The 27912-nt window shown below is 32.3% G+C and overlaps 1 protein-coding gene across 2 annotated transcripts in view; it reads left to right on the forward strand.

Annotated features, from left to right (window-relative positions):
- LOC145303901 (synaptic vesicular amine transporter-like) overlaps positions 1-27261 on the forward strand; it is a 44274-nt gene extending 17013 nt beyond the window's left edge. For both annotated transcript variants that reach the window (XM_080145562.1, XM_080145563.1), the window contains 20 exons: positions 3019-3103; positions 3706-3773; positions 4726-4792; positions 5737-5794; positions 6161-6210; positions 8582-8640; positions 11271-11354; positions 11824-11919; positions 12205-12282; positions 12920-12996; positions 13287-13384; positions 13947-14060; positions 14477-14528; positions 15151-15214; positions 15752-15803; positions 16234-16301; positions 16814-16876; positions 17756-17844; positions 18804-18917; positions 26545-27261. In XM_080145562.1, the coding sequence (XP_080001688.1) occupies positions 3019-3103; positions 3706-3773; positions 4726-4792; positions 5737-5794; positions 6161-6210; positions 8582-8640; positions 11271-11354; positions 11824-11919; positions 12205-12282; positions 12920-12996; positions 13287-13384; positions 13947-14060; positions 14477-14528; positions 15151-15214; positions 15752-15803; positions 16234-16301; positions 16814-16876; positions 17756-17844; positions 18804-18899 (1418 nt within the window). In that variant the 3' untranslated portion in view covers positions 18900-18917; positions 26545-27261. The remainder of the gene's footprint in view (positions 1-3018; positions 3104-3705; positions 3774-4725; positions 4793-5736; positions 5795-6160; positions 6211-8581; positions 8641-11270; positions 11355-11823; positions 11920-12204; positions 12283-12919; positions 12997-13286; positions 13385-13946; positions 14061-14476; positions 14529-15150; positions 15215-15751; positions 15804-16233; positions 16302-16813; positions 16877-17755; positions 17845-18803; positions 18918-26544) is intronic.
- Positions 27262-27912: the final 651 nt, after the last annotated feature.

Genomic DNA, 27912 nt, shown 5'->3' on the forward strand with positions numbered 1-27912 from the left:
ACAGATCGGGCCCCAATTCCCACCTTAATAGATTGGGGGGGGGGGGTCATATTGACCCCCCCCTCTATCTCAGCTTCTGTTACAGATAAAGACTTAAATTTTTTTTCTGGTGGTTCATGTGTATTTTTAGAGAAAATTACTTTTTCTAGTCATAGCGGCCAGGCCGCTCCTTAGCCGCTTTTTAGCGGCCAGCCGCTAAATTTTAAAACAGCTGTAGAACGGCCAATTTTGCAGCTAGGATGACCAAATTTTAGGACGAACTTTTATTTTTCATAACAAAAAAATAACTTTTTCTGATCATCGCCGAAAAACGGCAAATAACGGAAACCGCCATTTTCGGCGGTTACGGTGGTAAAACGGCGGTTGGCGGCGCCAATTAATATTTTTATCTGTTTATTGTTGCTCCAGAATTTACCAAAAAAAATTCAGGTCTCTAGCTGTAATAGAAGCCACGATATTCAGGATATATGTCTGTAGTAAAAGCCAGACAAAAATCGGTCATAAAGTCAGTCAGGGTGCGGTCAAACGGTCATAACACCACTTTTCTCATAAGGTCATTGATATCTTAGTATTCACCAAAAAATTATAGGTTTCTACCTTATACACAACACTATTTATAATTTTTTTTAAATTTTGGTGCTACCCAACCGACTTTGACCGGACACCACGACCGACACAGACCAGATATCCTAATAAAATCAACTCTTGCCGACGCATAATTACTAAACTTAAAAAGTCATGAAGTAACAGCTCTCCATCTTACCTACAAAAAAAATGACATTGAAAAAACTATAGGGGGGGGGGTCAATATGACCCCCCCCCCCCCCCGATCTGTAAGGTTAAGGAAAATATTACAAATTGTAAGTTAAAAATGATTCTTTATCCCTGAGGTTCAGATTTAAAATACCACAGGGAATATAAACCACACTTGTCAACTTAAAAAGTCAACTAGCAAAGTATATTTAAACCAGGAATAAAGGTTAGGATTATGAATTTATACACATAAAAATGGGCTTGGCAGCTGCACGTCAGCTGTGACTAAGCCTCACATTCAAACCCATTTGGGTGCTTTGAAATTTTTTTCAAGCGGATTTTTGAAATTGTAAAAGGTTGATTTCATTGAGACTTACAGCTTGCTGACTAGCCCTGGTCTAAACCCATGAAGGAAACCACTCTAGTCAACTAGATAAATATATTTAAACCAGGAATAAAGGTTAGGATAATTTATTTATATGTATAATCATATAACCTAAACCTGTTTGAATTCTACAAAATTTTTTTCCAGATAATTTTTTTCATTTGTAAAAGGTTGATTTCCCTGTGGCTTTCAGTCGGCTGACAAGCCCTGTCTAACCCCAACAGTGAAACGATTCTAGTCAACTGAATAAGAAAATTGTTGTCAAAAAAACTAAAGAAATTAATAAGATTAAAATGAAAAACAGATATTCTGGTATTAATTATAGAGTTCTGTTCAACATTTTTAAAATTGTACCTAATTTTTACTGGAATCACAATTCAATAGGACAATTATAACATGCCTAAATTAACCTTAAGAGAGACAAATGGTCTAACAGATGGAAATAAACTTAAACAATAAAAGATATATTTAAGGAAAAGTTACATACAGACATTGAGACTTACAGAGTATGTGCGTTAATATTGTGAAATAATATTACGTATTCACACATTGATTAACAATCAGTTTATCCCTGAATCTGACCACAACACCACTGAATTGATGGGGATGAATAAATTTAGATAGAAATAATAAAGAATGCATTTGCTCAATTTCACGCATTTACATTTATTTTATATAAAATATAAATATATACAGTACTTGATCCTTTTTACTAAAGTAGATGAATTGTATGTATTTTAAGTAAGATCTCGTAAACGGCTGTTCTTTAGGTTATGGATTTTGCCTGAGGAAAAAAGCTAACCACCCTCATAAGCAACAAAAAATTATGAGAATATAACTCCCAGCCATTTGTGAGATCTTAAGGGGCATTACAGACAGAAATTTCACCCCTTTCTATGTTATTGCAAAAAATATAAATAAATGGAATAATTAAGTTATGATATGATTTTGTTGGGAAAGGGTTGATAACCAGGGTGGGATAGGACATTGGACTGTATATTACACTGGTACCCAAAGTTCTAAAATCATGTTATCTTATTCATTGGCTCAAAATGGGTTTTTATATTAAGTTTTTATTCCAAACTAGTGATGTCCAAACTATTATTTATAGAAGAGGTAATTTTGTTTATCTTCATTTGGGGTATGTACATCAATTTATCAACCATTGTCTTATCCCTTAAGATCCATGGTTGTTATCACTGCGGGGTTATTATTCCCACAGGGCTCGTTAACACCAAGATGATTCACAACAACCACATGTCAGAAAAATATATTAGGGCGCTTTAACTCAAATTGCCTAGCGAGGACAAAACCCTCTTCCCCAATATTTTTTCTAATGAATTGAAATTTAGTATTTGGGGAGGTAGTTTGTTTTACTTTTTGCCTAGCCAATCGTGGTCTATACCTGTGTTGGCCTAACCCTTAGCTAACTTTGTCTATATAACCAAACCAAAGGGAAAAGAAATCTACCTAGAGTTTTCTTGTGTTGATTTTGAATCTATCCATCTTTCTATTTATCTGTCTATCAATCATTAGATATCCATCTATTTATCTCTCTATCTATTTAGTTCCAATTATACCTGGATACCTATAAGATATACGAAACCAGCAGTATCTATCTACCTCGCTAACTATAAATCTATTTATCCATCTAGTTATACCTGGATTCCTGTATGAGATCCGAAACCAGCATTAACTATATAGTTATCTATCCATCTTGAATACATCTATCAATTTCTATCTATCCACTATCTATCTATTAATTTAGTTCCAATCATATCTGAATTCCTGTATGAGACCCGGCACTGGCATCAACTATCTATTCATCTTGTATACATCTATCTATCAATCTCTATCCTTCTATCTATCTATAAATTTAGTTCCAATTATACCTGGTTTCCTGTATGAGATCCGACACCGGCATGAACTTGAACATCAGACAACCATCAGACAAACAACTACAAGGTAATTTTGCCTTCAAATTTTCCGTCCGCCAAAAATAGATCTTTTGCTTTACATAAAAGTATTCTTAAATTCAGAATAGATTCTCTTGAAGTATAAAATTCCTTCCTGTATTTTCTTTTTATCTAGAGAACCAGTAACTATCCCCTATATTGACTATAGTACTTTGGAACCAGACTATAATTCTGTTTATCTAGAGAACCAGTAACTATCCCCTATATTGACTACAGTACCTTGGAACCAGACTATAATTCTGTTTATCTAGAGAACCAGTAACTATCCCCTATATTGACTACAGTACCTTGGAACCAGACTATAATTCTGTTTATCTAGAGAACCAGTAACTATCCCCTATATTGACTATAGTACTTTGGAACAAGACTATAATTCTGTTTATCTAGAGAACCAGTAACTATCCCCTATATTGACTACAGTACTTTGGAACCAGACTATAATTCTGTTTATCTAGAGAACCAGTAACTATCCCCTATATTGACTACAGTACTTTGGAACCAGACTATAATTCTGTTTATCTAGAGAACCAGTAACTATCCCCTATATTGACTACAGTACCTTGGAACCAGACTATAATTCTGTTTATCTAGAGAACCAGTAACTATCCCCTATATTGACTACAGTACTTTGGAACAAGATTATAATTCTTCATATACAGGTAAAATGATATTCAAACGAAATTAATTATAGAGTAGATGCTTTTAAAATTGAATTAAAATATTAAATGGTAAATACATATTACCTTAGGATTCTTTACAAGAAATACAAAACGTTTTTCAGCAACTAAGAAAATAAAATTTCACCAGAAATTTTGGGTATAGTCTCTTTCATGACATCGACTCTTCAGGGGCGTTTCGTCTATTTACCCTGTAGTTTTTGATAGGTTATGTTATTTTAGGTTAGGTTAGATGATTGCCCCGTAGGATTAGGCAATTGGCCTCGCAAGATTAGAGCCCCCCCGCAGGGTCTAGAAATTGAAAACAGACAGACATGACAGACGGACAGACAGACGCAAATACAGAGGACATACAGACGGACAGACAGACATGAGTGAATCCAAATTTTGTGCTTTTCCTTTAAGTGCCTATAGAACACTGAACATCCGCCACTCACCTTTGTTTTTAAAATAAATTGGAAACAAGTAGGGGGCTTTGACCCTTCTTGGTTATACATGGGTTATACCCAGTACCCCATATAACCTAACCTAACCTCACTTAATGTAACAAACAAACAACAAAAACTACCCTTCCCCCTTATTTTCAATGTTTTTAAAAATAGGGGGGGGGGGGCGAGGATCAGTGCTCAACAAGGCACTTTGAGGGAAATATTCCAAATAACGTGTCCTAAATTTTGTTATTTTTTTAATCCATTCGTGACGAGCTCCCAAAGTTCAAAGTTTTTATTAAACGGTGTTTAACAAAATAGATTTTTTCAATAATTACTCAACAGAATTAAAAAAGTAATGTTTTTTAAAAACTTAAATTACTTCTACAAAAAAAATCCGATTGCATATCTAAATTCTATGGATCATTTTACATCTACTACTTACTAAAAACACCGAGTAGCTATTTAAAAAAAAACATCACAAAAGTTAGTACACCTTCTTTTAGATGAGGATTATGAGAATGAACACGTGACTTTCCACCACCACACAACAACTCTCTCTCCAGAGGAAAGGTAAATATCAGTGATCTAAAGGGATAAGACAATGGCCGATGAATTGATGTACTTCTCCAATAATCCTTATACTAAAGTAACAGGATGTCTGTTTGTGTGTCTGTACCGAAGGATCTCGCTAACCGCTGAACCGATCGGGTTCCCCTTAACAGGGTAGCTTCTCATAGGTCCCGGGAAGGTTTATAACTATTTTCTTGGGGGGGGTGGGACACCCCCAACTCCCCCAAAAAATAAAAAACCCGCCCCCCCAAAAAAATTTTATTTTTTCTTTTAAAATCTAAAATAAGAAATTGGGTTATTAAATTCGACTCTCTTCTCCTCAAGTGCCCCTAGAGGCCTCTAGGGGGCGTAGCCGCTAGTAATACATAAATTACCCAGCCTGTAGATTACAATTAGTGGTTGAAACTTTTGGATTCTAAAGTTAATGAACAAACCAATCATAATTCAATGCGAACGGACAAAAAGGCGAACATTTTGAATTATAGAGCAGTTCATCTACTAAGAAATTTTACGTTTGTATACTATCTTATAAATTGTATGATATTATTACAATTTTTTTCTATTATTTATTGATTTCTATGTAATGTCATAATAATTGTAATAAATTTCCTATAATGTATAATCCTTATAACAATATCGTTTTTTTCCTTGCATTTTTAAAAGCGAAGCTTTCCTATAATTAGGCTCGGTCACGTCCGTCACGGACATTTAGCTTTTTTCGTTAATTTAAACAGTTTAGAATTGTACCATAGATTTCAAACTTTGCAAGATGATTTCTATAACAATTTTAGGAAACGTTTTAGGAAGCGTTGTACCTATATGATAATTACCAATTAGTTCGTACGTCCATTTAAGTCTTGACAATCTACAAGAGTTTTGCTTGTTTGTCCTTTCTAAAGATTCCAGAGCTTCGCTTTTATGGATGTTGTAATCCTTGTTTTTAGAAAACATCGGGAGCTGATTGAGGAGAATGTTGAGACTGGGTTTATGTTTGCTTCAAAGGTAAATTCTTTTCCAGTATGGCCTCGAATCCAATTAATTTCTGCTGGATTAGATCCGGTTCTGAGCCATACTGAGAAATCATTTATTGTATATTATTGTAGAGACTTTTTCATGAAATTAAACTTTTTTTTCGGCCCGGGCTTTTGACATCTCGGTGCCAAAAAAATTAATTACGTGCTTTTTGATTTACTTTCCGCGAAAAGCTGTCTATATACGATGTGATAGATTTTTGTTCCTACGTTTGAAAGACAAACTATTAGAAGAGGAAAAAAGGGGTTACCGGGATCTTAAGCTGCTACGTATATCATTCTTTTATTATATATTAAAGACATAAATCATATTAATTCTAAATTTTCCTTTTTTAAGGCTGTGGTTCAATTGATAACAAATCCTTTTGTTGGACCTTTAACACACAGGTAAACTATGCTTGAACTTTCTTTCAAAGGCCTCCGTCCGTCCTTAAAGTAGCTCTTATCATTAATTTAGGCATGTTAGAATTGTCCTATCAATTTAAAATTTTGAATGATGGTTCCTGTAATAGTCAGGTACGACTTTAAAAGCGTAGCAACTTTATTACCGCTAACTGAAAGTACTTAGATCCCTTATTTTGCTGATTTTTTACTTTTTTGACAACAGTTTTTTTATGATATTATTATCCTTTTTATCTGATTTTTGAAATAATGATTCATTTCTAATACCAATAAGGTATAATATAATGATCGAGAATCTTTATTATTATGTCCTTAAAATTGAAAATGTCCTTTTACAGTTTCTTGTACTTTAGCAATTTTAAAATAAATTTACATGCAATTTTGTTTAGACTTGCATAATAATGTCCTGCTTTAAGGTTTTGACACTCTACAAGAGTTATTGTTCGTTTGTCCTTAAGCTTCGCTTGTATGAAAGTTGTCATTCTTGTTATTATGAATTTATTATTTATTCTTCTAGCTATCTATCTCTATCTCTTTCTATCTACCTCTCTCTTATTCTATCTATTTATCTATCTAAATCTGTAATTAAACCTTTTTCAACTTTTAAAAAAAATATATTCTCTGCAACTTAATCTGCAAGTTAATATGATTAATTCATACATACTAGACTAAATATAATTAGAATATGTTCATAAAAGACTTTAATTTAAAATCAGAATTTACCCAAAGACATATTTGAAGGTTTCCTGAAGATTAATACCTTATCGGACATGTCATTTTTTAGATCTTTTGCTGCAGATAAAAATTTTACTACTTTATATTTTCTACTAGCGGCTACGCCCCTAGAGGCCTCTTGAGGGGGGGGGGGGTATTTTTTAGTGGGGATTTCCCATGGAAGGGTGTTGATACCCCCCCCCTCATTTAAGAAAAAATAGTTATTAATCTTCCCAGGAGCTAGCTACCCTATAAAAGAAAACTATATCGGTTCAGCGGTTAGCGAGATCCTTCGGTACAAACAGACAATAAGACAAACATCCTGTTACTTTATTACAATGATTTGTAAAAACTAAATGTTTAACACTCTAATTATTTTAACTCTACTACTATTTAAATATTTATGATAATAATTTGTACATTATAATATGAAAACAAAATTAATCCTGTAAAAGATTAACTTACATTAAATATAAATTTATCATAAAGACATGCATGGTGCGCCTTTACTTCCGCACATGTATAAATAACAAAATATCCAGTACTTTTCCTCAATGTGCCGTTCGAGCAATAAAACCCCCTATCCCTAGGCTTAATCCCTTCTGGGCCTATACATTCGGTACCCAAACTCTGCCGAGATAAAGGTACCCAGTACCCGATATAACCTAACCTAACCCGACCTAAATTAATAAACTAATTCCCCCCCCCCCCCATTCTCCCCAAAATCTTATTTCAATTATTACCAAATAAGAAGGGGGGGGGGGGAGGGGTTCGACTTGGCAATTTGAGGGAATCCCTATCTTTTACATAAACTATTTTGAAATTGTATAAATAAATGTGGATGTGATAATATGCGGAAGTGAATACACACGGAGAGCTTATATGTGCATTATGATTTTTAATTTATTTCCCTTGTTCATAGATTTAATTTCTTGTTGCGAAACTACTCTTTAAGTCTTAAGATCGGCGTTTTCCCCGTTGAGCATTGGAATCCCTCACATTACTTTTGAAATACTTCGTCGTAATTCGGACTTTCCATCTCAATCTTATGTCGCCTTTAAAAATGCATAGTCTTTATTTAAAATCTAAGTTTTCCGCCAATTTTAATCTGCTTTCAACAATAACGGCATAACGGCGACATTGAAATTTTTCTCTAACTTTATATTAAAGAGATTTATAACCCCAGATAGTCAATCGACATAATTTCGGAGAATTTCTCAAGCAATCCTTTATTCAAGGAATAAAAAGATGACAGTCCTTTCGTACCAAAATGTGTACATTTCCCAACCAATAATGTGGTCGGATTGTTCCTGCACTGTCCTTTGATTAGTCCAAGTATTAAATGTAATTAGTATAGTTGTATAACCAAGACAACTACATTGCCCCTTACTTGGGGACCTTTTTCGTCTGCCAGCAAACTGCTTTCTGCTATTTGGAAGCGATTTAGCTGTGTTAATATTTATGACGATTCTAGTTGATATTCAAAGACCTAAGTCATCACAGGGTCTACGAGGTGGGGATATACAGTTATTTAACCCATTCCCCCTCCATTGTTTTAAACTATTGTCCAAGTAAGGAAATACTCATCTAAACTTTCTACAATTATCACTTATTTTTTTTAACATTTTTAAAACTGTTTTAGGATAGGCTACAGTATTCCTATGTTTTGTGGATTTATCATCATGTTTATTTCTACAGTCAGTAAGTATATTCTTTTTACTGCAAAGATAGCTGTCTGTAGTGCCTTTGCAAAATGGGGATATATGTCACTGCTTTTGGCCTACCTATTCTATTGAAGTCAGGAAATATCCTATACCCTATCTCTTTTCTAGGGGGTTTCTTTCCCTCTACTATGACGTCAAAAGAATAGGTAGGCTAAAAGCGGTGACATCCATCCATATTTTCCTAGGGCACTAAACACAGCTACCAAGCAAACCTTTTCTACATATAGGTCTGTTTATCGTTATTTTATCCATGTTAAAATTATCCTATCCATTTCAAACTTGGCATGCTGATTTCTGTAACATTTAGCTACAACTTTGAAAGCGTTCCAACCGGTGGCGTGCACAGCGATTCACCAAGGGGCTGTAGAACCTTTAGAAGGTGAAAAATGGGCTGGCTGGCCGTCCCGATATCTATTTTAAAGGGGTGTTGACATCCCACTAACACACGCCACTGCACTGGTAGCATTTCTATAAAATTTAGGAGATAGTCCATTTGTCCCTTTCAAACATGATTATTTTTGGTTTTTAAAAAATAATATTTTTATACTATTCAATTGATTTTAAAAATATGGAATCTTAGATCCATTGTAAAAAGTTTTAAAAAGGCTCCAAATTTTTCTATTGTCTTAAGTTTGTTAAAAAGACTTAATTTTTGTGTTCAATTAAAAGTATATTTAAATGACATATTTTGTAAATAATTTAGAAAATGTTAAAAAAAATTATATTTTAACTCGTCATATTAGAATAATGGACTATTTATGTATTGATTCTTAGGACATTTGTGTATAATTTCACAAGTTCAACATTTTAAAAAGCTAAAGTTAAATTTTTTTTCTCTAAATTGTGCAATTGACATATTTTTGTATTCAATTGTAAGTCTATTTAAATGACATATTTAATGATTTAAATAATATAAAATTTTGATATTTAAACTCGTGTTGGAGTGTCAGTAAGCAAATATTGACAATAATCAAATATTAAATTGTGGTCAGATACAATAAATGCCTGCAAAATAGATTTAAAACCATAAATGGTCAATTAGACAACACAAAATGAGAAATGAAAAAATGCTGCCTTTTAATATCAAAATATGTACATTTTCTAACCATTAATGTGGTCGAATTATTCCCCCCACGTATTCATATCGGTAAAATTAAGAGATTTTAAATCTGAGCTAGATCTTTAAATCATTTCAATGGTGCGCCAAATCGGGGTGAGCCAACTTTCCACCAATGAGAGCACAGCATTTTACGAAATGCCGCGCTGTGATTGGCTGAAATTCGGAGCAACCCGATTTGGCGCACCATTGAAATGATTTAAAGATCCAGCTCTGAACTTTTTATATCTATTATGCATCAAAATTATTACAAAGTCAAATTCTGTATTATTCTGCCTAAATAGACTTAAATTTTTTATGACTTCGCCCCTAGCCTCTAAATACTCAAATGTTTGTAAACAACACGGAAGAGGGTTGACTTATGGCCCCCCCCCACTCCCCTATTCTTAAAAGCTTTTAAACCTTTCATGACCAATTCTAAGCTTGCCAGAAATTATGGGTATGATTGGTTCTGCTATATATGAGATCATAATTTTCAGGCATACACAAAAATCCACGACTTACTAATCCTTTCTAGGATCTCGCTTAGGATAATTTTAGTTCTCCATTTTAGAGAATCTTCGCATAGATACCGAGATTGATTTTGGATTTTATTTTAAAGTTTTAGTTTTGAAATGGTTTTAGTCTATTTTTTTATGCTCATTCTAATGGAGGGCTTCTAAGTTAGTTTAGCAAATAGGATGTATGGGGAGAAAGTCGCTCAAAAATCAGTATGTGACGTCATAAAAATAAGGGATTATCCATCTCTTTTTAAGGGGTATTCTTTTCCACTTCTCCTCTCATCTCCCTCATTTTTATGACGTCACATGATGAATTTCTCCCCGTACAATAGGATTATATAACTTATGCTTTCATTTCTACTTTCTAAATAATCCTCTTTTTATTATTGTTTTAATCCTCTACCCTCCCCCCCCCCCCCTTGTAAAGATAAAGCTGGCGTGTAGAATAATAACTCCCCCCTGGGATTTAATTGATTAACCACAAAGCGCATTGAAAAGATAGCAACATAATATTAATATCATTTAGTTCACTTACAACTGCCATACAATCACATCATATGAATAATGATGTACTATAAAAGGTTATTATAGTATTTTTTGTTTTCAACATTAACTTACACTATAAAAATTATTACATTAATAACAACTTTTTATTATAATATAACAATTTTAAAGAATTAAGTAAAAAATATTGAACTCTGAATTTTAGGATTTTAATTAGTTGCTTTATATTTTAAAGTTGAAGTTTTTTTAGTATTGCTTTGAACCGGTTATCAACAAATCTGTAATTTTTTATGTTTTTTTTTATCCGCGGAAAACTGTCTATTATACATATTAATAGTTATTCCACATTATTGAAATACAACTATTGGAACTTTTAGTTTTATGATATAAATTTATAGTTTAGTTCATACATTTTGAATCAAAGATCTTAATAATATTAATTATGAACAATAAAACTCTAGTCTTATTAATTGTTTTTATTTTTAGTTTTTGCTTTCGGACGGAGTTACAGTGTACTGTTCATAGCCAGAGCATTGCAGGGTGTGGGAAGTTCTTGTTCTTCTGTTTCAGGTAGGTAGATAAATAGATATACAGAAAGAAAGAAAGGTAGATACAGTTGCTGTTCATAGCCAGAGCCTTGCAGGATGTGGGAAGTTCTTGTTCTTCTGTTTCTGGTAGGTTGATAGATGTTAGATATACAATATACATATCGATAGATAGATAAATTTACAGATAGATAAATAGATAGATGGATAAGGGTAGATATATAGATATGAGAATAGATAGGTATATATATAGAGCCTTATTCTGGTTCCACTGTAACTGGTATGTAGATAGATAGATAGAAATGTAGAAAGATAGTCATATTTGATAGAAATACATTGGTAGATAGTTGATAAATAGATAAATGATTAAATTAATTATAAGTGATACAACATGGGGCTACATGGATGGTAAAAGATAAGATATGAAAGCAAAAACTCATAAAAGATTTTAGAAAATAATAATTGGAAAAAATATATAAAATATTCTTATTTAGGCATGGGAATGTTGGCTGAAAGATACCCAGATGACAAGGAAAGAGGAAATGCTATGGGTATAGCTCTGGGAGGTCTAGCTCTTGGTGTTTTAATAGGTAATATAGATAGATAGATGGACAGTTAGCTGGATAGATAGACAGACATATGGATGGATAGATAGATACCAAGATGAAAAAGAGAAAGGAAATGATATGGGTATAGTTCTAGGAGGTCTAGCTCTTGGTGTTTTAATAGGTAGTATAGATAGATAGATATTCTTTAATAGATAGATAGATAGATATATGGATAGATAAATAAACAGAGATATGGATGTTAGATTTAAAGTTTTGCATATTTTAAATAAGAAAATTATACTATATTATAATTCTTTTTTCATGTAGGTCCACCTTTTGGAGGGTTCATGTATGAGTTCTTTGGAAAAACAGCCCCATTTCTCATACTAGCCTGTTTGGCATTAGGTAACATTTTTCTTCTTGAAGTGAGTTGTTTCTTTTTAGTATTGTGAACGCTGATGAATTTTTAAAATAAATCTATCAACATTAAGCTTATGTAGTTAATTTTCTACAATTGATTGTATTACAGTATTACAGCTGTAAATTAATGTATACATTAATTTTACTGCTAACTGTTACTACAAAGTTTCAATTTGCTGATGTTATTTACAGCTGCTTGTGTTAAAGCCAGCTGTAAATATACAATTATAAATGTATCAAACTATTTAGCTCATGGTTGTTGTCTACAGCTGCTTGTGTTACAGCCAGCTGTAAATGTACAACTCTAAATGTATCAATCTATTTAGCTGATGGTTGTCTACAGCTGCTTGTGCTACAGCCAGCTGTAAATATACAATTCTAAATGTATCAATCTATTTAGCTGATGGTTGTCTACAGCTGCTTGTGCTACAGCCAGCTGTAAATATACAATTCTAAATGTATCAATCTATTTAGCTGATGGTTGTCTACAGCTGCTTGTGTTACAGCCAGCTGTAAATATGCAATTCTAAATGTATTAATCTATTTAGCTGATGGTTGTCTACAGTTTTATGTTTTACAGCCAGCTGTAAATATACAATTTTAAATGTATCAATCTTTTTAGCTGATGGTTGTCTACAGCTGCTTGTGTTACAGCCAGCTGTAAATAAAATGGAAGAAGAAGATGCCCCAAGTCTTAAGGTATAATCAATATTGTTATTGTATAACACTTATAAAGCTCCTTAGGCCTTTTGTTGATTTTGCTATTTATTCCTTGTTTCCCCTAAGTGTTTTAATGAGCACAGAACCTCTCTAAAAAATTCAGCCATGTGACGTCATTAAAATGAGGGTTGAGAGGAGAAGAAGGAAATAAAACCTCTAAAAAAGAGATGGATAATGCCTCATTTTTATGACGTCACATGGCTGAGTTTTTGAGACACTTTGTAAAGCTTTGGTTTACCATTAACTTATTAATTCACATTTTAATTTAGGCCTTAATAACAGATCCCTACATCTTGGTGGCTGCAGGAGCAATCACATTTGCCAACACTGGTATAGCTATGTTAGAACCATCTTTACCAATACACATGTAAGTTATTTACAAAGATATTTATAAGATTTAAATATTAATCTTACTTTTATGCTAATAAGATATATATTTTGTAAAAAATTTAAAATGGGACTAATTTAAGATTTAAGGGGTCTAAAAACTGTATGTCCCCACTCCTTGGACCCTGTGTCAACATTCAATTGGGTCTTTGAATATCAGCCAATAGTGTCAATAATGTTAACAAACCCAATTCACTACAAAAGAGCAGAAAGAAATTTGCTTGCTTACAACAAAGATCCCCAACACTGGATCCGGGTACTTATCTGGATTATATATATATATTTCTCGTATTCATTCGAATCTGGTGGATAGGAACCGGTTCTCATTCATACGAAAAAACTATGTCTAACATCGTATTATATCCAGCTTTCCACGAATATAAAAATGTACAATCATAAGATTAAAACAAGTTTTTTAAGCCCATGCCTTCGGCTAAAAAACTGGTTTTAATCTTATAATTGTACATTCTATATCCGCGAAAAGCTGTTTATATTACGATGCAAGAAATAACTTTTATACATTTTTGTATTATTTGTATTAGGATGGATGTAATGAAGAGTGAGAAACTACAGCAAGGTTTGGCTTTCCTCCCCGCCAGTATCTCATATGCTATTGGCACAAACCTGTTTGGCCCACTTGGCCATAGGATGGGAAGGTAAGCAACCTTATTTTTTAGCAGAAATTAGTTGTTATGGGTTGGGAGTAGCAAAATTTGTAAAGGAATCTATCTTAACCCGTTCTCTCCCCTAAAACCTTATTTTTGAAGTATTTGAATGATAAGTTGGAGTGTATTTTTTTGATTACTTATTACTTTTGGTTAGGCTGGTTAAAATTATAATATATGGTGTACAGGTATTCATGCAGGGTACTGAGATAAAATATAAAATACCATCCTTTTTTTCAATTCATTTTTAGAAGTGGGAGAGGGGAGGTTTGCTTGACTAGGCACTTTGAGGGAAATCGCCCAAAAATGTAAAATCCGACTAACAAAAACAGTAGTAAGGGTTATGAGGAACAAAACTTTGCTGTTTATGAATCAATATAACTATAAATAAATAAATTCTTTTTTAGATGGAGGGCATCTCTCATTGGGCTGGCAATAATTGGCATTTCATTAATGTTGGTAAGTTGATTTAAATTGTTGATTTTTATGATTCTTCCAAAAAGACAGAAAGAGCTCAAGAAGAATTGGTTGAATAAATGGAGTTCTACATATTCTATGGAGATGCTTGACTTCTGAGAAGATGCAACATATGATAATCTGTTTGACTCACTCAACTTGGCTGTGATGATCAATAGCGTCACAACCTCCTTGAGTGAGTGAAACCGGTTATCACAAATTCCAAATCAGCTGATGAACATGGAACAGCTGAACTTAAACAAAATCCAAGTAAACCAGCTGTTTCACTAAAAGTGTCTTGCTGAGCCCACTTATTTTAAAATTTATTGACAATATGAGTTGAGAGGGTAGGTCATTGTTTGTTGGTTTATTACTTTAGGTCTCGTTAGGTTAAGTTATTTTGGGTCTTGGATAAAAAACTACCCCACTTTCCTTATTTTCAATTTAGTTTAAAAATAAGTGTATAGGGGTTGCAGTGCTCAATAGGCACTTAGAGGTTAAGTACCTGGATAACATTAGCAACAAACAAACTTGTTTGCCTCCATTTTCATGTTTATCAAATATTAAAGCATATTGTTGCAAATCAAATAACTTTGTCTCAGTAATGATAATTCTTTATTTTCAGGTTCCTTTAGCTACATCCTTTCATCAGCTGATTATTCCAATGGGGGCCCTGGGCTTTGCAATTGGTTAGTTAATATTCATTAGTCTTCTAGTTTTGTGTTTTCTATTGTGGAGTCTTACATTAGTATTTTTTAAGTTCTTATTTTCAATATATAAATGTTAAGTTTTTTTTGAATGCAGGAAATAGTGCCTAATCAAAAATATACGTCATACAAATACAATACAAATGTACAATGATAGGTTGTTACATATTTTACCATTGGTCAATTACAATGCACACTGGCCTATCATTGGTCATGACATCATATTTTATTAGGCCCTATTTGCTGCCTCGTTATCTTATTTGTCCATTAAGATTTCGCTAACCTCTGGGCCAATTTAGCTCTAGGGATTCTTCTAATTTGTCCTTGGATGGTTTGAGGCTATGTAAATCAAAATTTAAGCCATGAAATGATTATAATCTGTTTAACTAGATTATCATATTACATCCACTAGTTGTAAAATTCTTAATTTAAAGACCTGCCTTACCCCTTTTCACTTTCTCAAGAATTGCCTGGCAAAACCCTGCGTACGCCACTAGATTGAAATATTAAAATTTTCAGGAATGGTTGACAGCTCCATGATGCCTGAACTTGGAAACCTCGTAGATCTCAGGTACAGCAGCAAAATATATGTTTTTTTATAGTGCCCATAAAGTATGACGTCATACTGGCAGAACATTGTATTGGTCAATTAATATGACATCATTTATTTATAGGCAATATAAAAAGCTTCAGAAAAAGAGATAGATTTACAGATAAAGGGTCAAGACAATGGACGATAAATTGATTTTCGCGAATGTTGATAAACAAAATTACCCTTCTGTAGAATCAAATCATAGACCTTTTTACTCCGGAACCAAATTCAATAAAAGTACCGAAAAGTTTGTGAGCCAACGAATAAGATATCGTGTTTAAAAAACTTTGGTACTAGCATAATTTACAGTCCAATATCCCTTACCTCCCTAAGTAAAAATATTTATAGATTTGATGACAGATAGAAAATGTATATAACGAAAAGACAATGACAAAACTTTAAATTTCAGGCACGCAGCTGTGTATGGGGGTGTTTATGCTATTGGCGACGTGGCTTTCTGTCTTGGCTTTGCCGTAGGTACGTACGCCTCACTTTGTTTTCATTATAGAGTATTAGCTAAAATAGCTGAAAGAAAATTGTAACTTTAATTATCACGCAACCTAGCACAATGTTTTTATTTTCCAAGAAATCTAATTCAACCCTATTTTATAAAGTAATAAGCTTTTTTGGCTGTAGCGATATGGTTCTCATTTACAGTGAAGTTTCTTATAGGTCTAGGGAAGGTTTTAACTATTTTTGGAGAGGTTATCTTCACAATCCCAATAAAAATGACCCTTCCCAAAAAAATTTTAAAACTCAAACTAAGAATGGGGGAGGGGGAGTCGACTTTTACCCCTACTCACTTAAGTGCCCCTAGAGGCTTAGGGGCATAGCCGCTTGTTGTTTTTTTAAAGTAACACAATTTTTTTGTGTTAAATTTAAAAAAGGACAACTATCTGTTAACAAAGCCTTATGATTTAATTAGTTAGTTTAATTTTAATTTAATCAAACTGATTTTATAGAATTATTAAGTTTAAGTAAAATTTCAGGTCCATCTTTAAGTGGAGTTTTGGTTAAAAACATTGGCTTTCGAAAAATGCTGAATGGAATAGGTAATATTTTAATCAAAATATTTTTCAGGCATAATTCACCAGACAAAAAAAAAACTGTGCTATCAAACATTTTATAAGTTTCCATTGAAAATTTAAGCAATTCAGCAAACCCCTCCCCCCTTATCTTTTGAAGAGTTATTTATTCTCAGGGAGTTTCGTTCCGGGTTGGGGTGGGTGATTCTCCCTATTGAAAAACAGACATTGTTCTACCTTTGTATTATAGATATTAAGCCTTCAAAAACCTCACATAGTTCATAGCTTATTTTGTGAAATGGTTGCAAATACCGTTTTACCGAATAATCTATTTATCTGTCCACAGCTCAAATGACAATCAATTGATCTATCAATCTATTTTAGGTTTTATCTGTTTGATATATTATCCTCTTTTAATCTATCTATCAAAATGACAACCAATTAATCTATCAATTTATTTAATCTCTTATCTTTTAATCTACCTTTCTAACTATCGCAAATTCAAATGACAATCTATTTATATATCAATCTATTTTAGGATTTATATGTTTGAAATATTGTTCTCTGTTAATCTATTCATCTATTTATCTATCTAAATGACAATCCATTTATCTATCAATCTATTTTAGTTTTTATCTCATTGATACATTGTCCAACGTCTATCTTCCTATCTATTTTTCTATCCCAAATTCAAATGACAATCCATTCATCTATCAATTTATCTATTTATTCATCTATTTACATTAATCTATCAATCTATTCTAGGTTTTATCTGTTTGATATACTGTCCTCTTTTAATCTATCTATCTATTTTTCTATCCCGAATCCAAATGACAATCCATTCATGTATCAATCTACCTATTTATTCATCTATTTACAATCAATTTATCTATCAATATATTTTAGGATTCATCTGTTTGATATACTGTCCTTTTTTAATCTACCTAAAAAATCCTCCTGGCAAAACAATTGAAGAAAAGAACGATGAAAATTCGGTGGGTATTTTTTAAAACGAAGCTTTTCATGATTATGATTGGTCCGTTCGTACGGCCGGAGCGTCCGTACAATGTTGAAAGCGAAGTATCTCAATAATAAAGTCCTAAAAAATGTAAGTATGTCCTTAAATAGTATCCTGTAATTAAGGAATTTTTCAACAAATTTACTTACAATTTTGTTTAGACTTTTACATTTATATTCTGCTTTTTCAGTTCTGACACTCGACCAGTGTTAATGTTCGTTTGTCCTACCGTTTCGCTTCTATGGATGTTGTTATCCTTGTTTTACAAAATTTTAATCACCCAACCTTTCATTATATAAGAGTTACAACTTACAGGATGTTTGTCTGTATCAAAGGATCACGCTCACAGTGATGCTTCTTATAGGTCCTGGGAAGGTCTATTTTATCAAAATGTTTTTACTAAGCTTCTCTACAGTTAAAGTTCTCTGTTCATCAGTCCATCCGTAGCACAAATATGATTTTTTCGGCTACTATTTAAGATAGAAATTTGATTTATTTTTAGCGATGATACCCTTTACCAAAGAGCATCCCAGTAAATAATTTACTTGTTCCATCAGTCTGTTATCAAGCCTAACAAGAAAATAATAATTTTTTATCTAGAAATTTCGTGAGTTAAAAGAGGATTATTCCATATTTTATCTTTTTTTTACCATCTGCTCAAAAACTCATTTCGTCCGTTAATCAATCCATGATTTTTTGTGCTTAGCTAACTATGGATTTTGTAATACCTTTTTCAATATGGCTTCGAAACCTTTTGCCATATTGAAAAATCATGTATTGCATCGTATTACAGACAATTTAAATACTAAAAAATAGTTATATCAATACCAGTCAACAAAAACTGGTTTTAATCTTATGATTTTTATTTTAATATCCGCGGAAAGCTATCTATAACTATTATTAGTGCGCAGCTGCTCTATAAAAAATAATTTTCAGCATCTGGTGTTTGGTGAGAAGACAAAAGTGAAGTACGCCAACTTTGATGATCAGATCATGGGCACAGATGAGGACAGAATCTATATTGAAAGATAAAGACAGACGGATAAACAGGTAATTTTACTGGTGCTTTCCCTAAAAATGCCTAGCGAGCACAGTATCCCCCCTCTTAAATCAATTGAAACAAGGAGGGGGGACAAGATACTATTAGCTTTTTTTCTGTATGCCCAATAGGATATATAAGTTGGAAGGAATTTTAAAGTTCGAGGGAGATTTGAAATCTGCATCAAATTTTAAGGATATTTTTTATAAAATTCGTTTTTTGTATAATTATTTATCTAAAAGCAAAAATACAATTTAAGTTCATAAATTTTGACCAATAGGATAGGTGAATTGGAAACTACCTGCGCTCTAATTGGTTGAATGATGCGCGACACTTAAGCTTCTCTAATCAGAGCGAAGATAATTTTCAATCCACCAATCACAGATGTCAAAATTGATTAACTTAAATTGTATTTCCGCTTTTAAATAAAGAATTATACAAAAAACGAATTTTATAAAAAAAATCCTTAAAATTTGATACAGATTTCAAATCTCCCTCTAACATTAAAATTCTTTCCAACTTATATAACTTAATGCCCAACCCATGTGATGGTGTATGGCCCTTAACTTGCGCAGTCTATCAGATAGAGAGGGGACAATGGGCTGTTTCTTAATCCCAAAAGTTTTATAACAATGTTTTCTTAGTCGTTTGCTTAACATTTTTAGGGACTTCTACTGAATTTTGATTGGTTGATTCATAAACTAAAATATTCAAACGTTTCAACCCATAACTTTAATCTACTGAAGGGGTAATTTTGTGTATCATCATGGGGGATATAAATTAATTTGTCGGCCATTGTCTTATCCCTTTAGATTCCCGGTAATCTATGCCTGCGTTGTCTCAACCATGCGGGGCTACCCATTCCCAATATAACCTAACCTAATCTAGCCTATGGTAAATAAATGACGAAATACTATAAACTTATTTATTTCGATTTATAGAAAAAGGGCAATTTTATTATAAAATTTTTATTTATAATATGTTATACGTTGCAAAAAAAGCTTATTAATAAGATTTTAGATTTTTTTATGTGCTTAAATTTATTTTTCTTTTACGTAATATTTTGTACAAAATACTTTTTCAAACGTAATTAAAATCATATCATACTTAAAATGCCATTTTGTATATAACTTATCTCAATAATTTTACATAAATATTGAAAATGAGGACATAATGTGGACATATCGGGGAGGGAGAGGTCATTGGACACATAGTACCCAAAGTTTTATAATCATGTTTCTTATCTTAGGCCTTAAAACTTTGGGTACTTTTAGTAAAATTTGAATTTTTGATACATTAACGAGCAGTGTCCACACATTTCAACCAATACTTTATTCTATATAAGGGTTAATTTGTTTATCTTATTATTAATATTAATTCATCATCCATTGTCTTATCCCTTTAGGTCCCTGTATTATAATATTGTTTAAACTAGGTTTTGTGGTTGAGGCATGAACAAAATAAAATGGTTTAAGGCTTCAAAATGAAAACAAGTTAGAAAACTTTCACCCCTCCCTCCCTCTCTCTCTCTCTCTCTCTCTCTCACTCTCTCTCTCTCTCTCTTTCTCTCTCTCTCTCTCTCTCTCTCTCTCTCTCTCTCTCTCTCTCTCACTCTTCTTTCCCCTCTGTCTTTCAATCTTTCTCTCTCCCTTTTCCCCTTTCTCTCTTCTTTCAGTTCTCACCTATGTAATAAATGAGAAAGCATTAGAAAGTAGTTTAGTATAGTGGTCCAACCTTTTCCTAGAATACAGGGTTAGACAAATGGGAGATAAATATACGTTTACCCAAAATAAAAAGCAAGAAATTCCATATTTGTTTGCTTGAATACCTCAGAATGAATTAAAATGAACACTAATATTCGTCATTATTTAGCAATCTGAACGCAATACTATTTCTCGTATTCATTCGAATCCGGTGGATAAGAACCGGTTATAATCCATACGAAAAAGCGATGTCTAGCATCGTATTATATCCAGCTTTCTACGAATATAAATTGTATATTCTATATCCGCGGAAAGCTGTCTATAATACGATGCGAGAAATAACTATGACATACTTACATTTAAAGTGTAGATTAAAGAAATGCTTCGCTTATAATATAATATCTAATAAAAATTGTCCTAATAATTCATATTTAAACTGGAATTGAATTGGAGGATCATAATATGTAAAAATGAATTGAACCTAGCTGTTACAGGAATCATTATGCAAAGTTTGAAATCAAAAGGAAAATTCTAATTAATTCTTAATCAAATATATGAGCTAACTGTTACGAACAGACGGACCAAATATATATGTAGAAAAAATTTTTCCCTAGTACGTGAATTTTTACATATAATTTAAATGGTAGCACATGGATAATAAAGCATTCTGATATCGTATTACAGACAAAATTAAATGAAAAACCAAATAATCAATATATCTGTTTTATTATCCCGGGCATTTAGCCCCTTCAAGCAAAAAAAAACATCCCATCTGCGGAAAACTGTCTATAATACGATACTATGAATTATATATAAATTTCTTTTCTGCCCTTAGCTAACCATTCAAAATACAACAAAAGTAACCTAAGTTTTTTTTAGCTTACTAATAACATATAGTGTGTATGAAACTTTGGGTACCAGTAAAATTTTCAGAACAATGTTCCCTTCCCTCTTTTATTGTAAATTTTGTGATGTAAGAATCTTTACTGTAATCTATAATACAAAGTAGAACAATGTCTGTCTGTTTGTTTGTTTGCTTGCTGTTTGCTTATTTTTTGTTTGTTTGTTTGTTTGCTAACTGTTGAACCGATCGGGTTCTGCTTAACAGGGTAGCTTCTCATTCGGCTGGAGACTTCTACGCAACATAAAGAGGTATCGTAGAGAGAGATAGAGAGAGAGAGAGAGATAGATAGAGAGAGAGAGAGAGAGAGAGAGAGAGAGAGAGAGAGAGAGAGAGAGAGAGAGAGAGAGAGAGAGAGAGAGAGAGAGAGAGAGATAATTAAAATTTTTAGGAATCCGAATAAGGAAAAACATGTTAAAACTCATAAGAATTACAAACAGATCTAACGACCAACAGACACAAAATACTTTGTAAAGTAGCTTCGCTCCTAATGATATCCTTTGCTATGGGTATATGGGCGTAACTTGTATAGAGATAGTCGTGTCAAGATAAACCTTATTTTACAACATATTTACAATATTAAATTTACAAGGATCAATCCATTCAAAGGAGAGTAATTTAGCAAAGTACTAGGTGCGGAAAGCTCAAAGTGACTATTGAGTACTGAAACTCTATCCTTTTTCTTAAAATAAATATGAGGGGGAGGTGTGCATTTCCCCTATATTTGCGGGGTACCCTAACCCAGTACCCATTTTAACCTTGCATAATCCCACCTAGATTAATCAATAAACAGTTGAAAAGATTTGTTTCAAAATATTTGGGGGTCTCTATACTCGACTAGAACACGTTTTTTTAAACCTGGTAAAAACTTCTTCTATTCCTTACCACTAAGAATCTAAAATGTTGGATGAAAATGAAATTAAACAGTAGCATCGCTATAAACAAGATTTCTTCTAATTGAACTAGGCATAAGAAAGCTATAGGGAGGGTTAGGTCAATAAAAGGATGTGTGTGCGTTCCATGGTTGATGGATTAAGTAAATCACATTTCCTCTGTAAAAATGTAATAAGTATTACTAACATACATATTGACAAAAAAATCTAAAAAGTGGATTCGCATAAGTCATAGGGATATTTTCTAACAAATTTCAGCTTTGCAGCTTTAATAAAATCACCTTTATTATAAATAATGAAATGACTCTCTTAGATTTACTGACAGACTGACGGTCAAGAGTGACTTCGCATAAGTCATAGGAAACTTTACCAAATACTTGAGCTTTATATTATAGACAGTAGCCTAGAAAATTGCCTTTCTCTCTAGCCGTAAGGAACTCATAGACGAAAAAAGTTAGTTATAGAGTGGATTCGTTAATTAAACTAAATCAAAACTGTCAAAAAATGATATTATTTTAAACAAATCTACCAATTACTATATTTCCTGATTTAATTTAAAGGGAGTAGAAATTTTATGTGGGAGGGTTTGTATAATTAAATTGGGCATATAAAGAGAAAGCCATATAAAAACACTGCCTGTCTGAATCTGACCAACAGCAACGGGAGATTCTTAGTCTTAAAAAGTTTTAAGTGATTTTCTATTTAATCTATTGGCTTCGCTTTTGGTAACAAGGGTCTTTCATTAAAGAGTTAGGGCTCACCTCAAAGTTTTTCCTTCCAACTTTTCCAACCAGTAAACCATATTAAAGCCAGTAAATTGAGATATTCTTAAAAAATAGAACCTAATAGGTCGGTCGATTCCCAAGATCTTAAGGGGTTAGGGGCTTTCCCTTAACATCATATTTTGTTTTACCTATACCTCTATGTAAGAATATGGTGAAATTATTTAGTAGAAATACATTCCTTGAAAAAATAAGCGGTCCAATATCTTATGCTACATTCATAAAGACAAAGAAACTAGAGATTGTTTGTTTTCACAGTATGTAGATTAAGTTCAAACCAATCAATAGTGTAACAAAATAAAGTAACAGGATGTCTGAATGTCTGTACCGAAGGATCACGCTAACCGCTGAACCGATATAACTTCTATTAAATGGCGCCACCAACCTCCAAAGAAAAATCATCCATAGAAAAACTTCTCCCCCCCCCCCAAAAAAAAAATTTTTTTTTAAAAACTAAAATTTTCCTTTTTGAAACTAAAAACTGAACTGAAAGACTGTACTATTAATTTAAATCTGACATGACATGTATCTACTCCTACGCCTTTTACAAATTAACAAGGATGACAACATCCATAAAAGCGAAGCACTGAAACGGTAGGACAAACGGACATTAATACTTGTATAGTGTCTGAACTGAATAATCAGAATATAAAAGTATAAGATTCGAAGCAAAATTGTAAGTAAATTTGTTGAAAAACTGCTTGATACAGGATAATGTTTATTGACATACTTACATCTTTAGGGCTTGATTATAGAGTTGCTTTGCTTAAAATATTGTTCTTTGTTGTCCCAGGAATCAATATACCAAATATCAGATCAAACGGATAATTAGATCATATAAAAATTTGTTGTTAAAAAAGTAGAAAAATCAAAATGGACGTACGGACATTCTGGTAATGATTAAAGAGTTGCTGCGCTTTCTAAATCGTACCTAACTACTACAGGAATTACCATGCAAAATTTGAAATCGATAGGACAATTCTAACATGCCTAAATTAACGAAAAAAGCTATTTAAAAAAGTAGAAAAATCAACATGTTTAAAATGGACGTACGGACATTTTGGTAATGATTATAGAGTTGCTACGCTTTCTAAATCGTACCTAACTATTACAGGAATTACCATGCAAAATTTGAAATCGATAGGACAATTCTAACATGCCTAGATTAACGAAAAAAGCTATTTAAAAAAAGTAAAAAAATCAACATGTTTAAAATGGACGTACGGACATTCTGGTAATGATTATAGAGTTGCTACGCTTTTTAAATCGTACCTAACTACTACAGAAATCACCATGCAAAGTTTGAAATCGATAGGACAATTCTAACATGCTTAAATTAACGAATAAAAGTAACTATCTCGGACGGACGGACGGATGGACGGACGTACGGACCGACCCTAATTATAGAAAAGCTTCGCTTTTAAAAACTTTGATATTTGCTTTCCCATACCAAAATAAAAATGAATTAATAGAAAGGCCTCTATCCCTAGCTTTTTGGTGATTCCTTTAAGTTCTTACTAGCGGATACGCTCCTAACAACACTTTCAAATTTTAGTTTTCAAAAGAAAAAGTTGCAAAATTGTACATAACTTAAAAATGTGTAAAGGTGAACCATATAAGTCCAATGGTTATAGAGATACTTTTGTTCATAACATCCTATAAGGATATATAAGGATAAGTTTAAAACTATTCCTAAGCCGATTTACAGATTTCCAGATTTAGCATAAAACAAGCGTTTCTGCTCGTCATTGGAAAGGTGATGTGTTTAAATCTCAGCCCAAATCGCATAATAACAAAATACATTAAAAATTGACCCATCTCCAATGTCAGATGCGTGACTTTAATATTAAGTTTAGTTCGAATTCCTTGGCTCAAGACAGGTGCATCTCCTTACCATGCAATATTAGAGGACTTCGAGACTATGGTCGTGCAATCAAATGTTAAGTTATGTCTTGGGACGAAAACGTTTATATTATATTATGAGGAACGTCTCTAGCCTTTTGGGGATTCTGTTTTGTTTCTTACAATTAGCAAAACACCAAAAAAATCTTTTTTGAGCAAAAATTTAAAAATAATATAAATAAAGCATAATATCAAATTGGTAAAAAAAATAGAAATTTGAAAAAAATGACTTTTCATCCTATGGTTTACCAAATAATACTTTTAGCTAGATTTTAATCAAAATTTCCTAATTTCAAATTTGACATGTTAAGCGTATAGGTGCTTCCCACAAAAATGCATGTTTTTGGAATTAGCAAAAATATAAATGCTAGTTTTTCTTCAAGGGGGGTGGGGGTGTCGAGCAGGTATCTAAAGGGTAAAGACAATTCCTGATAAATTGATGTACAGCGCAAATGATGATACACAAAATTTCCCCTTCTGTAGATTAGTGGTTGAAACGTATGAACACTCAACAAGTCCGAAAAGTTGTAAAACCAACGAATAAGAAAACGTTATAAAACTTTGGGGACTGGTGTAATAAACAGCTTAATGTTCCCTCCTCCCTGGGTGTCAAGTTCAAGTTGCACCCCTCCCGTCCCCCCCTTGCATAAAATTTTAATGTTTGTTACCTTGGAGGTATACCCTCCTACCCCCTACTAGAGATATTTTGGTAGTTGTGTTTAGTGCCCTAGGAAAATAGAAATAAATGTCACCTCTTTTGGCCTACCTATTCATTTGACGTCATAAAAGAGGAAAAAAGAAGAAGGGAAGAGAAAAAGGGATGGGGTATAGGACATTTCCTGACGTCAATAGAATAGATAGGCTAAAAGTAGTGATCTATCCCCATTTTGCTAGGGCATTATAGACGGCTACAATATTTTGCTTTATTTGAATTCTATATAATTAAGGAAACACTGTTTATAAAATAAAGCCAGCTAGGATTAAGCTATCAAGCTTCACATCTGACAGCTATTAAAAGATATTAATTTTATCAAAGAAAAGTACACATTTTTTAACCGACTTCATTAAACACCAAATTTTTAGTTTGATAAGATCTATTAAACGGCCTCTAAGCTATATACATACATATAAAATTAAATCTTAGAATGAAAGTTTGCCCGTATCAAGTATCCTTTTTAAAAGTATTTTGCTATAGATCAATAGAATTTTTGAAAGATTCAAAAATAATATTTAGTTCCTTTAATACTAAAAATTACCAGAGAGAGAGAGGGGACAATGGGCAGTCATTACATTAGTCCCCAAAGTATTTTGATAACTCTTTCTTATTCGTTGGCTTTACAACTTTGGGGACTTTAGTGGATTTTGATTGGTTGGTTTAAAAAGTTGAGTGCTCAAACGTTCCAACCACTAATTTTATATAGTTGTCATCCTTGTTTATTAATTATTATTTTTTTCAGAATGAGATTTAATGAAGAAAGAAACATGAAAAAATGGAAAAATTCAAAACCCATTTAAAACTGACTTTATAAAAACATCTAAGTCATTAGATAATATATCTGGAAGTTTTGAATAAAAAACAGTTTATGATGCTCCGACAACCAATTTTTGTAATTGGACAAAAAATGCATTATAAAACTCTTCTTAAGCATGAGTTATATGTTTCATTAAAATTTACATATCAGAGTTTTGCTTATATAAATTTAGATTTAAGGCATAAAAATCCTGTATATTATTTTTTACAAGATTTTTATTAGTTTATAAGGAATTAACTCATATAATAATGAATACAATTAAACATAAAATTGTATAAAATCGCGTCAGAAATCGAAAATTGGCAAATTTATCCATCTATAACATTTTGCTGTAATAAAGAATACAAGCTTCAAATTTTCGATAAAAACATTAGTATGTAAGGACTTAGTATTTAAGGGTTGAATAAATATTATAAAATATAATTTAATTATCTATATGTTGTAATATTAGATGTCTAATAACAAGTTTGAATCCACTAGTTGACCGTATTTAAGAAGTAAGGAAGATCTATCTATCTCATTTATTGTAAATTTGATGTCTAGCTATCTTGATGTCTGTACAAAGACATCAATGAGCTAGATATCTTATTGTATGTCTATATAATATCACCTATATTTAATCCAAATATATTATATACTTCATTATTGTCTTATTTTTAAAAGCGAAGCTTTTCTATAATTAGGGTCGGTCCGTACGTCCGTCCGTCCGAGATAGTTAGCTTTTATTCGTTAATTTAGGCATGTTAGAATTGTCCTATCGATTTCAAACTTTGCATGGTGATTTCTGTAGTAGTTAGGTACGATTTAGAAAGCGTAGCAACTCTATAATCGTTATCAGAACATCCGTACGTCCATTTTAAACACGTTGATTTTTTTTTACTTTTTTAATAACTATTTTTTATGTGATAAAATCATCCGATTGATCTGATTTTTTTATTACTGATTCCTTTTACAATAAGGTACAATATTATGAGCGAAGCATCTCTATAATCTAGTATTTAAATGTCAATATGTTCTTAAACAGAATTCTGTATTTAAGAAGTTTTGCAACAAATTTACGTATAATTTTGTCAAACCTTATATTTTCATATTTTGTATATTCAGTTCTGACACTCAACAAAAGTTAATGTTCGTCTGTCATATCGTTTCAGAGCTTCGCTTTTATGGATGTTGTAATCCTTGTTTAACCTCAATAGAATGGGTAGGTAGGGGGGGGGGGGGGGCTGGTTTCAATTTTTTGGTGTAAAAGATCAGTGAAAATAAAAATTTTTGTAATATCATCATTCTGGCGTG

Source organism: Acartia tonsa, chromosome 13 (assembly GCF_053477335.1).
Source record: "Acartia tonsa isolate MP-2025a chromosome 13, ASM5347733v1, whole genome shotgun sequence".
In the NCBI taxonomy this organism is placed as follows: Eukaryota; Metazoa; Arthropoda; class Copepoda; order Calanoida; family Acartiidae; genus Acartia; species Acartia tonsa.